At 44.2% G+C, this 13,591-nt stretch overlaps 1 protein-coding gene across 4 annotated transcripts in view; it reads right to left on the reverse strand.

Moving 5' to 3' along the window:
* The window catches only part of LOC137506633 (transcription initiation factor TFIID subunit 3-like), a 401,567-nt gene that overhangs the window by 23,772 nt on the left and 364,204 nt on the right, over positions 1–13,591 (reverse strand). For all 4 annotated transcript variants that reach the window (XM_068233615.1, XM_068233614.1, XM_068233616.1 and 1 more), the window contains 2 exons: positions 11,130–11,275; positions 9,819–9,909 (listed from right to left, as the gene is read on the reverse strand). In XM_068233615.1, coding sequence (XP_068089716.1) covers positions 9,819–9,909; positions 11,130–11,275 — 237 coding nt within the window. The remainder of the gene's footprint in view (positions 1–9,818; positions 9,910–11,129; positions 11,276–13,591) is intronic.

Genomic DNA, 13,591 nt, shown 5'->3' on the forward strand with positions numbered 1-13,591 from the left:
CTGTTTAAAAAGTGTACCATAGACGTCAATGTAAAAAGATCTGATACTTACCCAGGGCTTCCTCCAGCCCCATGAGCATTGATGTGTCCCTTGCCATCCTCCCGAGTGTCTTGGTTTAGCAGCAATACTCCCAAGTAAACTGTCTCAGTTGCGACAGTTGGTGCATGTGCAGAAGAGCCGACTAACATGACAGACAGTTTACCAGCAGTGACTGCGGCTGAACTGAGGCACTCGGGAGGACAGCATGAGGCGCATCAGTACTCATGGGGCTGGAGAAAGCCCCGGGTAAGTATCAAATCTTTTTACATTAAAGTCTCTGGTTTCCTTTAAAAGTCACCAATGGGAGAGCGCATGCGCGCCCAGGATGGTGATGGTGCTTAACCTAATCTCTGCGCAGAGCACGGGGCTATTTTCCAGATTATCACCGGTCTAGGCATCACTCCCCTCCCAACTATATCGGGAAAAGCTGTGCGACCTCCTGAGGGTCATTTTGATCGGTATGGCAAATAGCAACAAGCCCAAAAGACGAGGTAAATCCTCTGGCTCTGAGAAGACACGCGGCTCTCAACAGCCGCCCATAACAGATTTCATGGCAGACCCTGGCCTAGAAGAGTACGGCTCCGATGAAAGCAGAGATCACTCGGATGTCGAGCGACCTCCCCCTCGCTCTAACCACGATTTACTGCAGAAGGTCCGGGAGGTTGTCCGCAGAGAAATTACGGCAGCTACTAAACAACTTAGCAGCGACATCCTACAGGAGATGAGACTGCTCTCACAACGCACAGCAGGACTTGAGAGCCGCATGGACAATACTACCACTGTGCTCGAGGGGCATGAAGAGGACATCTACACCCTCCAAAACGATGTAGACCACCTGAAAATGCAAGCAGAAGATAGCGAAAACCGCTCCAGGAGAGGAAACCTCCGGATTAGGGGCATACCTGAGACGGTGACTGATTTGCCGGGCACAATGACAGCCCTACTTCAAGAGCTAGTCCCTGACATTCCAGTGGACCGCTTAGAACTCGACCGAGTCCATAGAGCTCTCACCCGACGTCCAGAAAACGGGCCTCCACGTGATATTATCATGAAGTTTCTGTTCTACAAAACGAAGGAAGCAGTCTTAGCAGCCTCCCGAGCTAAGTCCCCACTTACTTTCCAGGATTATACCTACCAGGTGTACGGGGACCTTTCCCAAGCAACTCTCCTGCGAAGAAAGGAAATGAAGCCCTATCTCCAAGTGCTTAGAGACCGGCAGATTAAATACCGCTGGGGGTTCCCCTTCGCACTCATCTTCACCATAGAAAACCGCCAGTTCGCTGCCTCTTCCACCCGGGAGCTCCAGGACCTGTTCCAAGCGCAGAACCTTCAGCTACCAGCACAGCCTTCTCCACCTCCGAATTCTGCCTCCCCGAAACCTGCTTCCCCCCCACCTTCCCAACGAAGCAATCAAAGTGGTCCCTTGCTTCTCTCTGGCAGCCCAAAATAGCAACGACAACGGAAGAGAAGAGCTGTTGCACTTCGAGAGCTTTCCTCGCAAGTTTTTCACTCAGTCACCTGATCAAATAAGTACACGCTTGCTTTTAATTCCTCCTCGAGGAACTTATTCCTATGGCTGGGGACCCCTGTGAGCCTTGCCATTAGGCCTCCCCAGGTACTGAGGCACATCCATTACAAAAGTTATTTAGGTTTAATTGCCTGGTTACATACTTTTATTTCATTTTGCTACGTTAGCAGTTCATCATTAAACGTTAAAATGGCGGGCTTCTTCTCCACTGTGAGCGGGCAGTTGGTCTTCCCGCTCTTTCTCAGTGACTCCCCCCACAGAGACACTAGGAAACCCCACTGAACTAAGCACTGCCCTCAAAATGGCTGAACCTTCTGCTTATAAACGTTATACTGGGCTTTTTCGTTCTGGACTATCCTCCAGCTCTGGGCAATGTTTGCTTACCAGGGAAGCTCAAACCACGAAACCTTCTTAGTTGCCAGCGCTCAAACCTTTATTTCCATGACGTTACCCTTGTATTGGCTGAACTTTCCTCCCTGTGAACGTTACTTTTGCCACACAGCCCTGTTCTAGGCAGTCCTTTTGTATAGCTTCCTTCTCCCCCCATTTCCCCAGGTTAATCTGTTCGTTACCATACGCGATGTCTGTTTACATGTAACATACCGTTACTTTTTATGTTATGATTGTGTTTCTCTGCCCTCCTTCACATACTTAAGCTTAAGTTGCAATCTATGTATGATGGAAGGTTTTTCATACCCATACATATCAGGTTCTTTCTGCACATATTTAATTTGTGATTGTCGCAGAGATGCTCAGTGAATTCCTCCCTCTGAGTCACTTTGACGAGTGGCTCTGTACCCAGCCCTCCCTTTACTCTACCTGTTCATCCTCGCTTCCTTATCACTACCCTTCTCTTTCTCGTCCTTCCCCTCCTAAATCCACTTTTATTATCCCTATTATTCTTAGACTTAGCCCTTTAGGACTACAGCCATATTTCTGCCTCCAACGAATCCACTGAGCATCCCACTACCTTCGGTCTCCACCAGAGGTCGCCAAAACACTAAAATTACTCTTCTGAATCTACTTAAAACACAGCCCAGTCTCTGTACTGTCGGCCAGAAATACTTCTCACTTGCATAGAGGGTATGTATAAACGCTACCACTTGTACAACTTGCTCAGCAGACCTGCAACAGTGCTAAGTACTAAAGGGAGATATAAGATCCTTCCACCTACCTAGTCCTTATACTGGGATAGGACCATAGATAAAAATTTAAGATGCTCTCCTTGTTTAAATGCTTCTTTTATAACCCATATGTGATAGCTTTATATTCAGTAAAGTATGCTACGTACAAACTGGCAGTTTACCTGTATCTTCACTAACTTTTTACCTCAAACCCCTCCCCCCTCCCCTAAGTCACCCTACCTTATCTTCCCTCTCCCCCTTTCACCCAGGATCATATCCATTAATACCCCTCAACTTTCTTATTTTTGAGATAGTATCATCTCCCATGCTAGATTGCTGAATATACTGCTATCTCATGACACTGCTGATGGGCTCTATACACCCTAGAGCGTAATACACATGACTCGAATACCCAACCTAGAGTAATCCTTGTGGGTAGAAAATAATTCCCCCCCCCTTTTTTTCTTTTCTTCCCTCCCTCCCCCTAAGGCCCCTTTCCTTGACCTCTCCCCTAGCCTTTTCCTATCCATTTGCCTATACCCCGGTCTCTCTTGTTAGAGACCCCGTCACTAGGCTCCTTCTCCCTCTTTCCACCCCGTCCTCCCCATCCTGAAACTTTAATAAGTTTGTGCTACCTTGACTCCTTTCAAGTTTAAAACTAAACTGAGGTTGCCCCGTGCTCTCCTCATGCCGCTCCCTAATTCTCTTATGGGGTTTTTGATCCCTAAAGGGAACCCAACACCTAGTCACCGTTCGGTGTCTACCTACCATGTTAAGGGTACCTCTGGTAGGAGTTCTATACCCTTTGCAGCCCTTTTCTTGCTGCTCACTCCCCTATCTTTTCTTTTCCTCCTGATCCCTCTTCTCTCTTCTCTACTCCATGGGACGAGGAGTACTGCTCAGCTGCTCACACTCAAACCTCCATGACTTCTTCAATCAAATTTGCATCTATTAATGCTCAGGGCCTCAATCCCCCCTTAAAGGGACTCCGAGCAGTGCAGAAACTATGGAAAGATGCATATCATTTTAAACCTCTCTTTCTCCTCTTTCCAATGATATATAAACCACCGCCCTGCGTCTTTTAGTTTTCGCTATTTTCGCGATTGAAATTGCCGCGGCCGCGATTTCGATCGCGAAAATAGAGAAAACTAAAAGGCGTAGGGCAACGATTTAGGTGTCGTCAGAAAGAGGAGAAAGAGAGCTTTAAAATGATATCCATCTTGCCATAGTTATATTGTATTACACAGGACGACACTTTCCCCAGTGTCAGCAGCTCCATTCTGCTGAATGCAGCTGCTGACTTTGAGAAAAAGTCGCCCTGTGTAATACAATATAACTATGGCAAGATGGATATCATTTTAAAGCTCTCTTTCTCCTCTTTATGACGACACCTAAATCGTTGCCCTATGCCTTTTAGTTTTCTCTATTTTTGCGATCGAAATCGCGGCCGCGGCAATTTCAATCGCGAAAATAGCGAAAACTAAAAGGCGTAGGGTGGTGGTTTATATATAATTGGAAAGAGGAGAAAGAGAGCTTTAAAATTATGCGCATCTTTCCATAGTTTCTGCACTGCTCGGAGTCCCTTTAAAAAGAACGTTTCAACATTTCAAGAGACTTAGTGTTGATGTTATATGTGTACAAGAATCTCATTGTATTGCTGGTAAAGAACCAACATTTTTCCATAAAGACCATAGACAGGTATACTTTGCGAGTGCTCCTATTAAAAAAGAGGAGTCTTTATAGCCTTTAGGAACACTACTAACTTCACTCTTTCAAAATCTATCGCAGACCCTGAAGGAAGATATGTCTTACTGATAGGTAAAATTCAAGACGAACCTATTTCTATAATGTCCTATTACGCCCCCAACGACAAACAAGCACCATTTCTATCTCATGTCCTCCAAGTTCTCGCCACACACAGTAAAGGAAGGCTGTTTTTAGCTGGCGACACTAATCATTGCCTGAACCCATTCTGGGACAGGCAACCTTCAGGAAACCCCACTCCAGGAGCGTCACAGAAACAAGCTGCTTCTATCGTATCAGCTTTTCAGTCTCATGACCTAGTTGACGTTTGGAGAGAAAGGAGTCCCCTTAAGAAGGGCTTCACGTTCTACTCCAATCCCCATTCATCCTTTTCTCGCATAGATCACTGTTGGGTTACTTCTTCCACACTACCCCTAGTTAAGATAGCTGTTATTCATCCCACCCCATGGTCGGACCATGACATGAACATTGTAACTCTCTCATCCTTGATTCAACGCCCCACTGAAATCCGTTGGGTAATGAATCAATATCTACTCACCAATGAAGACACAATTCAACAAATAAAAGCCAAATTAAATGATTACTTTGAGCTAAATGTCCCTGACGAAGAGATCTCTGACCTCACTATCTGGGAAGCTCACAAGGTAGTAATCAGAGGAATCCTGATTCAGTTGGCCTCTAGACACAAAAAAGAAAAACAACAATTACTTCGTAAACTAGAACTAGCTTACCAGGAAAAACACACTAATTTTCAAAATAATCCTACTCCTGATAACAAAAACGAACTATTAAAGGACTTACGAGGCGAAAATCAGAAAAAATGTTAGTTACCTTATTGTAATATCACACCTCAGGGCAGACGATCAGTGCCTCCCCTGTCAGTTTCAGGCGTTCTGTTACCTAAATCCAGGATACATTACAGGCCCCGACCCTCTGCAGGGTCGCCTGAACTGATGAGCTAAGAATTGCCGCTTTAAACAGCAATGTGAGAGTTACTCGTGGCCGCCACATAGCGGCTCCCTCCCCCGCTGTGAGCCGCTGCTAGGAGGGAGCCGCTGCTATAGTAGGCAACCCTGTCCCTGCCGGTATCATCCAGTCACACGCCGCCGCCTCCCTTCCCCAACCCGCCGAGCAGCCAGCACATCTATTCTACCCCCTTTTGCGGAGGAATTGCACGCTGACATGCTGTCACTGAAGAGCCGCTGGCTCATGAGCAGAGAGTCACTGAGCCGGCTGGTGAGCCGGCTCACGTACGAGCGGTGTGCGGATAACAAAGAACCGCTGGTGAATCAGAATATTCTGATTCACCAGCGGTTCTTTGTTATCCGCACACCGCTCGTACGTGAGCCGGCTCACCAGCCGGCTCAGTGACTCTCTGCTCATGAGCCAGCGGCTCTTCAGTGACAGCATGTCAGCGTGCAATTCCTCCGCAAAAGGCGGTGTGCGGATAACAAAGAACCGCTGGTGAATCAGAATATTCTGATTCACCAGCGGTTCTTTGTTATCCGCACACCGCTCGTACGTGAGCCGGCTCACCAGCCGGCTCAGTGACTCTCTGCTCATGAGCCAGCGGCTCTTCAGTGACAGCATGTCAGCGTGCAATTCCTCCGCAAAAGGGGGTAGAATAGATGTGCTGGCTGCTCGGCGGGTTGGGGAAGGGAGGCGGCGGCGTGTGACTGGATGATACCGGCAGGGACAGGGTTGCCTACTATAGCAGCGGCTCCCTCCTAGCAGCGGCTCACAGCGGGGGAGGGAGCCGCTATGTGGCGGCCACGAGTAACTCTCACATTGCTGTTTAAAGCGGCAATTCTTAGCTCATCAGTTCAGGCGACCCTGCAGAGGGTCGGGGCCTGTAATGTATCCTGGATTTAGGTAACAGAACGCCTGAAACTGACAGGGGAGGCACTGATCGTCTGCCCTGAGGTGTGATATTACAATAAGGTAACTAACATTTTTTCTGATTTTCGCCTCGTAAGTCCTTTAAGGGCGGAAACTGCTCTCAACTTAAGTTTAACAGATTCTGCGGAGAGAAAACTCTCCAACACTAAATTTAAATTCTACCTCAAAAGCAACAAGCTGGACACTCTCTTAGCCAGGCGCCTCAGACAGACTGACTCTTCCCATAAACCTATTACCCTACAACAGAGCCCGAACCAAACCACCTCTAATCCACACACTATAATTGACACTTTTCGTCAACACCTAGAACAATTATATAACTCACCCGATCTCTCTTCCCCCAGTCAACTATCAAACTTCTTGTCAGATATACCTTTCCCCAGTATGCCTGCTGGTTTTATAGAATTAATGGAACGAGAAATCTCACTGGCTGAAGTCCAACTGGCAATCAAACAACTCAAACTGAATAAGCAACCGAGACCAGATGGCTTCAAAGCTCAATATTACAAGAAGCTGAGTACTGTCCTCACTCCTAAATTAGCTAGCTCATTCAATAGCATCCTTAAAGGTACTAAGCTTCATTCTGATTCTACCACGGCTTCCATTAGCATGATCCCGAAACCTAATACAAACAGCCTACTTTGGTCCAATTATAGACCAATCTCGCTTCTAAACATAGATGTTAAGCTCTTGGCCAAAATCCTAGCCACTTGCCTCAACACTGAAATCTCATCCCTCATACATAACGACCAGGTATGATTTATGCCGCATCGGCAAGCAGGTGACAATGTGAGACGCCTCATCCAAATCATTCATCATGCCCGTACTACCCAAATACCCTCTATGACCCTTTCCCTAGATATAACGAAAGCTTTCGACTCTGTTTCATGGAGATACCTAATTGCAATACTACACAAATGGGGCTTTGGCGATCATTTTATCGCTTGGATACAAGCCTTATATTCTACCCCCCTAGCATTCGTGCAATACAATGGTTTCAGCTCCCCTTCCTTTAAAATCACTAGAGGTACCCATCAAGGCTGCCCCCTATCCCCTCTCCTTTTCGCTCTTGCAATAGAGCCCCTAGCCATCCAAATTCGAAACTCGCCAGACATTTGTGGGATACCACTAGGGAAAAAGGTATTTAAGGTTAATCTTTTCGCAGAAGACTTAGTCCTGTGCATCTCCCGCCCCACAAACTCTTTCCTTGCCTTAAATAAACTTTTAGCAACTTTTGGTACTGTCTCGGGCCTACAAGTTAACCCCGATAAATCGATAAATTCCGTCACAATTACCCTATGTTGGCTAAAGAATTGCTTCAACTGTTAGAATGTTGGAAACGATACTCCATCTCCTGGCTAGGCTGAATCACGGCAATAAAAATGTCGTTTCTCCCAAAACTCCTCTATGCCTTCCGTATGCTACCCATCCCTCTGCCATCCTCTTTTCTAAATAATATCCAGAGTAAGGTCAATCATTTTATATGGGGCTCTAAAAAACCGAGGTTTCATAGTCTATACTTATATCGATTAAGATCCGATGGAGGTCTTGGGGTGCCTAATCTGAAGCACTACTATAAGGCCGCGCAAATCTCCCCACTAATTCTATGGCAGTTGAACTCCCATAGGCTGATATTGAAGAGTCTTTAGTAGATCCAATTAAATCTTCTAATCTCCTCTGGATCACCCCAGCTAATAGAACGACAATCACTAACCCCATAATTAAGCATTCCCTTTCCGTTTGGGATAGCTGCAAATACTCTGGAAACTTACTTTCCCCCCACAGGCCCCTAGCATCCTTCCTAGGGAACCCCTCCTTCCCTGCAGCCTTAGACTCACCAGCTAGCTTCCACTGGTGGGCAAACTCCCACCTCACTACGGTTTACGCCTTATCCTCAGACACAGGCATGAAAACCTTAGCTTTCCTGCATGAACATAAACAGCTCCCCCCTACTGAAAGATTCCGATACCTGCAGATCTCACATTTTGTTAAAACCCACCTTACCTATACGGATTCCCCTCTGACTAGAACTCCATTTGAGCATATCTGCGCCTCTGATCCGCTTTCTCCTGGCACCGTCTCAACCATATACAAGGCACTATCCCATGCACAGTCTAAGCACAAGCCTAAATACATAGTTGACTGGGAGAAAGACTTAAATATCTCGATTGATCCTGAAGATCCGTCGGATATTTGGACCAATATCCCTAAAATCTGTATCAATGCTGACCTAGTTGAGGTTAACTATAAGCTACTTTTTAGATGGTACTTGGTACCCTCCCGTTTGGCTAAGTTTAATTGTGATATATCCCCGAACTGCTTCAGGGGCTGTAACGCTTCTGGCACCCATGATCATATTTGGTGGAAATGTGCTAAAGTCCGCCGGCTCTGGCTAAGAGTGTGTACTTGGGCCTCCTCTCTAGTCAACCAACCAATACCTAGGAACCCAATTCATACCTTATTAGGCCTTCCTTACCCTAACCTTACTAAATCGCAAAATACGTTAGTAAATCATATCTTTACAGCTACCAAATTGACGATTGCCGCAGAATGGAACTCTAGTCTCCTCTCCTTCGACTTGGTGAAAAGCAGATTAAGCCGCATTCTCTTCTTCGAAAAATTACGCGCCAGTCTAGAAGATAACATGACTAAATTCAACAAAATTTGGTCTTCCTTCATGGAATATCTTCTAGGGGCCGACTATAGCGCCAGGATTGGCACGGTTTAATACCCCGGGGTTACCCTAGCCCTCACTGCTCTGGTTGTTTCGTAATAGCTGACTCTCCTCGTCCCATGCTCTCCTCCACTTTTCTTTCTATCTTCTCCTCTCCCCCCTCCTCTTTCCTTATTACTTTCCTTGTTTATTGTTAGACTGACCTTCCAGATACCTAATCCTGCCTCCACTGGGAGATAGGTAGCATTAGCTAAGCACTAAATCTGAACAAAATAAGCTCTTGCTCAGCCAAAATTTTGGTTTTATGAATAAGCGAGAGACATTTTGTCGTAATTATAACCACCATAACTAATTCCTATATGATATAACGAGGGCTATGCTCTAAATTATCATTGTCCTTTGGTTACTCTATGTATGCCGGTCAACAATACCTCTGTAACTTGACTGTTTATCTCTATTATTTCTTCTACAATTGTTATTGGTGTTAAACCCTGTACACGACTGTAACCTATTCTGTAGCCTGTTCAAATGCTTATGCCTATATAGTCTGTGCAGATTTATGTTAACATTTTATCTTCTAAAACCCAATAAAAACGATTGAAAATAAAAAAAGTCACCAATGGGAACGCGCCAGCTGCAACAAAATGAATCAAAGGAAACAGTTCACGCTTATTCACACTGCTCACAAGTGCTCATGTATCAGTACAAAAGTGTATGGAGAACTGCGATTTCGAAAAAGTTGCGATGGCTCTTTCACAAAGCTTGTCGCTATGAGTTCCAATATACTTACAAGGGGGGACCAAGAAGAAATCTCCAGCTTCCAGCGTGTGAAATGATTTGTGCAGTTGCAGTGTAACATTACCACAGATTATGTGAAATATCTGTCAAAAAATGAGTGAGAAAAATGATTAAAAACAAGAGCCATATATAAACATTACTAGCCAGTTATCTCTTTTTCAGAACAAATATGCCCAGATATAATAAACAAAAACTGTTTATCTTCTACAATATTTTCATATTTAATTCCATTGTCCATCGTCTCAAAACAGCTACCGTAATCATACCATAAAATCTAAAAAAACAAAACAAAAACATTTTAAGTGCTAAAAAAACGTGTGCTTATACACTACTATATACTGTCCTTCCGACGCTTGCAGGTAGCATAAACAAAAAGTTAATGTGGCCATCTCGTGGCCAAATAGTAAAACTACACCCTAAAGCATTTTTCATATTCAAATACATTAGTTTTACACAAAAAATTAACCCATTACCTCCCACACTCCCAATTTTTTTTTTTGTAATTAAAAAAAAAAAAATACAATAAAAAAAAATACATAAATAGTTACCTTAGGAACTGAACTTTTTAAATATTTATGTCAAGAGGGTATAACACTGTTACTTTATAAACTATGGGCTTGTAATTAGGGATGGACGTAAAACTGAAAAAAATGCACCTTAATTTCCAAATAAAATATTGGCGCCAAACATTGTGATAAGGATATAATTTAAACGGTTTTATAACCGGGACAAATGGGCAAATAAATTTCATGGGTTTTAATTACAGTAGCATGCATTATTTAAAAACTATAATGGCCGAAAACTGAAAAATAATGAATTTTCCCCCACATTTTTTCCTATTTTCCCATTAAAACATATTTAGAATAAAATAATTCTTGGCATAATGTCCCACCTAAAGAAAGCCTAATTGGTGGTGAAAAAAACAAGATATAGTTCATTTAATTGTGATAAGTAATGATAAAGTTATAGACGAATAAATGGAAGGAGCGCTGATAGGTGAAAATTGCTCTGGTGCTCAAAGGGTAAAACCCCTCAGTGGTGAAGTGGTTAAAGCCAATTCCAATGAAAAAATATACATAGTACATTCTTCTTTTGACATGACAGTAGGTGCCATAAGCCTTGTGACTGAAGATGTATAACTGCTCAAAAGTCAATGAAATTATAAGTACTTTTAGGCAACAAATGGCACCAACATTTTAGAAGTAGCATGACCATATGTTACGGTATGTCACATGGTAAACTTTTCAGAGGTGAACACTGAAAACAGATTTGTCAAGTCATTTACTGAAACCGCAATACTAACCAGGGTATGATCATTAACCACATATTCCCGACATTCATAACTTGGTAGGAGGAAAATCTTCCCAGCAGAAAATCGATAATTGCTGAAAGAAATCCACGCTATACTTTGATTTGGCAAACGGACATCCTTGAAACGTTTTATACATTCTACAAAAATAATCATAAAAAAAAAATGCATAAACAAGCTTTTCAGAGTTATATCAGAGACAAGTTTATACATTTCCTAACAGGGTTTTAAATCTGATTAATATTTTCATATAACTATTTATAGTCACTGCAATTTTTTTTATTTACTGAGGAAAAACAGTTGAAGCCCCTGGATCCACACACAGCCCTTCTTTGTTATCTCACGGTTAAAATATGTCTGACCCGAGCAAGGCTACCTAATCTAAGCACAGAGGTATATGTTCATGCTGGATCCACATGCCTCTGTGCATTGTTATCCTCATTTCACTTGACTTTTCAAGGAGTAATTACAGCTACCGGAGGGAGGGAATGAGAAGAGTTATGCTAGGTACACATCATACAATTTTGTGTTAGATTGATGGTGCGATAAATAATTGCCGTCATGTCCAATATCACTTTCGAGCGTTTTTCTGGTCAATTTTTCATAGAAGTGAATGGAAATTCATAAGAAAAGATATGAGAATTAAATAGGAAATCGAGTTGAAAAACAAATCAATTGATTGAACGGGAAATCGAACCCCCCCCCCCCCCAAAAAAAAAAAACCCCTGCATCATGTGTACCTAGCATAACAGACAACTTGCAAGGTATGTGAATCCAGCATAAACATGCCTCTGTGCTTACCCCTAGGTAGCTTTGGGTCAGATGTGCTTTAATATCACCTAGGACATAAGGCAGTGGTGCTTTCTTTTCTTACAAAGAGTCAACATCTTCTGTAGCCATTGTGAACTGTTAGGGATAAATCATGCAGAAACAGGAGTGCTGACAAGTTTGTATCATAAATGCCAGTCTGTTGCCAGGGCTTTATTACGTCCAGTTCACACTGGGGTACGGGTATGTTGTCCGTTCCGCTGAACGGACAAAAAAAAATGCTGCAGGCCCTAATTTTATGGACCGTTGTGCCCAGTGGACCGGAAACGGAAGGTTTTGCAGCACAATAGGAACCAATGGAAAATGGACGTTTACAGCACACTGGCTGTAAAAATGGACCGTTTGACCGAAATCCACAAAAAAAGCTAATGTGAACTGGGCCTTAGTAAGTTGCACAAAATAAACAAAACCAAAATAAAACATTGCTGTCTGGCTCCTGCCTATCTCACTTGGTGGCACAATCTATTCGAGTAACACAAGACACAATAATCACAGTCAGTGGAAAAAAACAAAACAGAAATCTTTAGTAGTTTTTCAGGGAATTTGCAATCATTCACAGAACTCCGTTCCTTGCAGCTTTCAGCCAGACTGCATACATCTCTCTCTAGCCCTCTGTGTCAGTCCCTTTAAATACTGCACCTGTGTAAGCAGCACATAGGCAGGTAAAACCCGAAGTGGCTCCAAGTGGTCAGGGAACCCACCCAGCTCTTCCCTCACTGGCCCCAATACCCTAAACTTGGTTTTCTTTTTCCCCAAGAGGTTTCAGGAAAGAAAGAAACCAAAACATTCCTGGAGCCTTTTAACACATGAATCGTGGTGCAAAGTATATATGTTACGGCCAGAACCCGAAGTTTGGCCACTTCTAGTTCTGGCCGGCCACTTCGGGTTCTGGCCGGCCAATGTGCGAAGTGGCCGCTGCGCTGCGGCCAATGTGAGAAATGGGAATGAATCATGTAACATAAATGTATCTGCTGGCCCCAGCGCAGCGGCCAAACGTATCGCAACTTAGTTATTTTAATGAAATTAAGCCGGTGGCAATGTTGCAGATGAAGCCGCCGGCTTTTTCTCTGCCTCTCTCTCCTTCTCTTATTATGGGCAGCCGGCGGAGACACCGTGTCCCCTCCAGAGTCGTTCGTCGCGGCAGGGAAGCCTGCCATTCTTGCAGAGCGGGTGCTGGCAAAAGCAATGTCTGCAGCCTCCCCGCTCTGCTTTCCTGGCGAGACGAACCACTCTGGAGGGGGACACGAGTGCTGCCCATAATAAGAAAAGGAGAAAGGGGGTGGGGGGGATAGGCAGAGCAAAAGCCGGCGGCTTCATCTGTCTCATTGCCGCCGGCTTAATTTCATTAAATGAACTAGGTTGCGATACATTTGGCCGCTGCACTGCGGCCAGAAGATACATGCATGTTACATAATTCATTCTATTCCTCATATTGGCCGCAGCGCAGCGGCCACTTCGCACATTGGCCGGCCAGAACCCGAAGTGGCCGGCCAGAACAAGAAGTGGCCAAACTTCGGGTTCTGGCCGTAACATACATATGTTACGGCCAAAACCAGAAATCGGCCAATTCTAGAATTGGCTGGCCGTTTCTAGAACTGGCCGATTTGACGTCGGCCAAAGTCCAAAAT

The sequence above is a fragment of the Hyperolius riggenbachi genome, chromosome 1, assembly GCF_040937935.1.
Source record: "Hyperolius riggenbachi isolate aHypRig1 chromosome 1, aHypRig1.pri, whole genome shotgun sequence".
In the NCBI taxonomy this organism is placed as follows: domain Eukaryota; kingdom Metazoa; phylum Chordata; class Amphibia; order Anura; family Hyperoliidae; genus Hyperolius; species Hyperolius riggenbachi.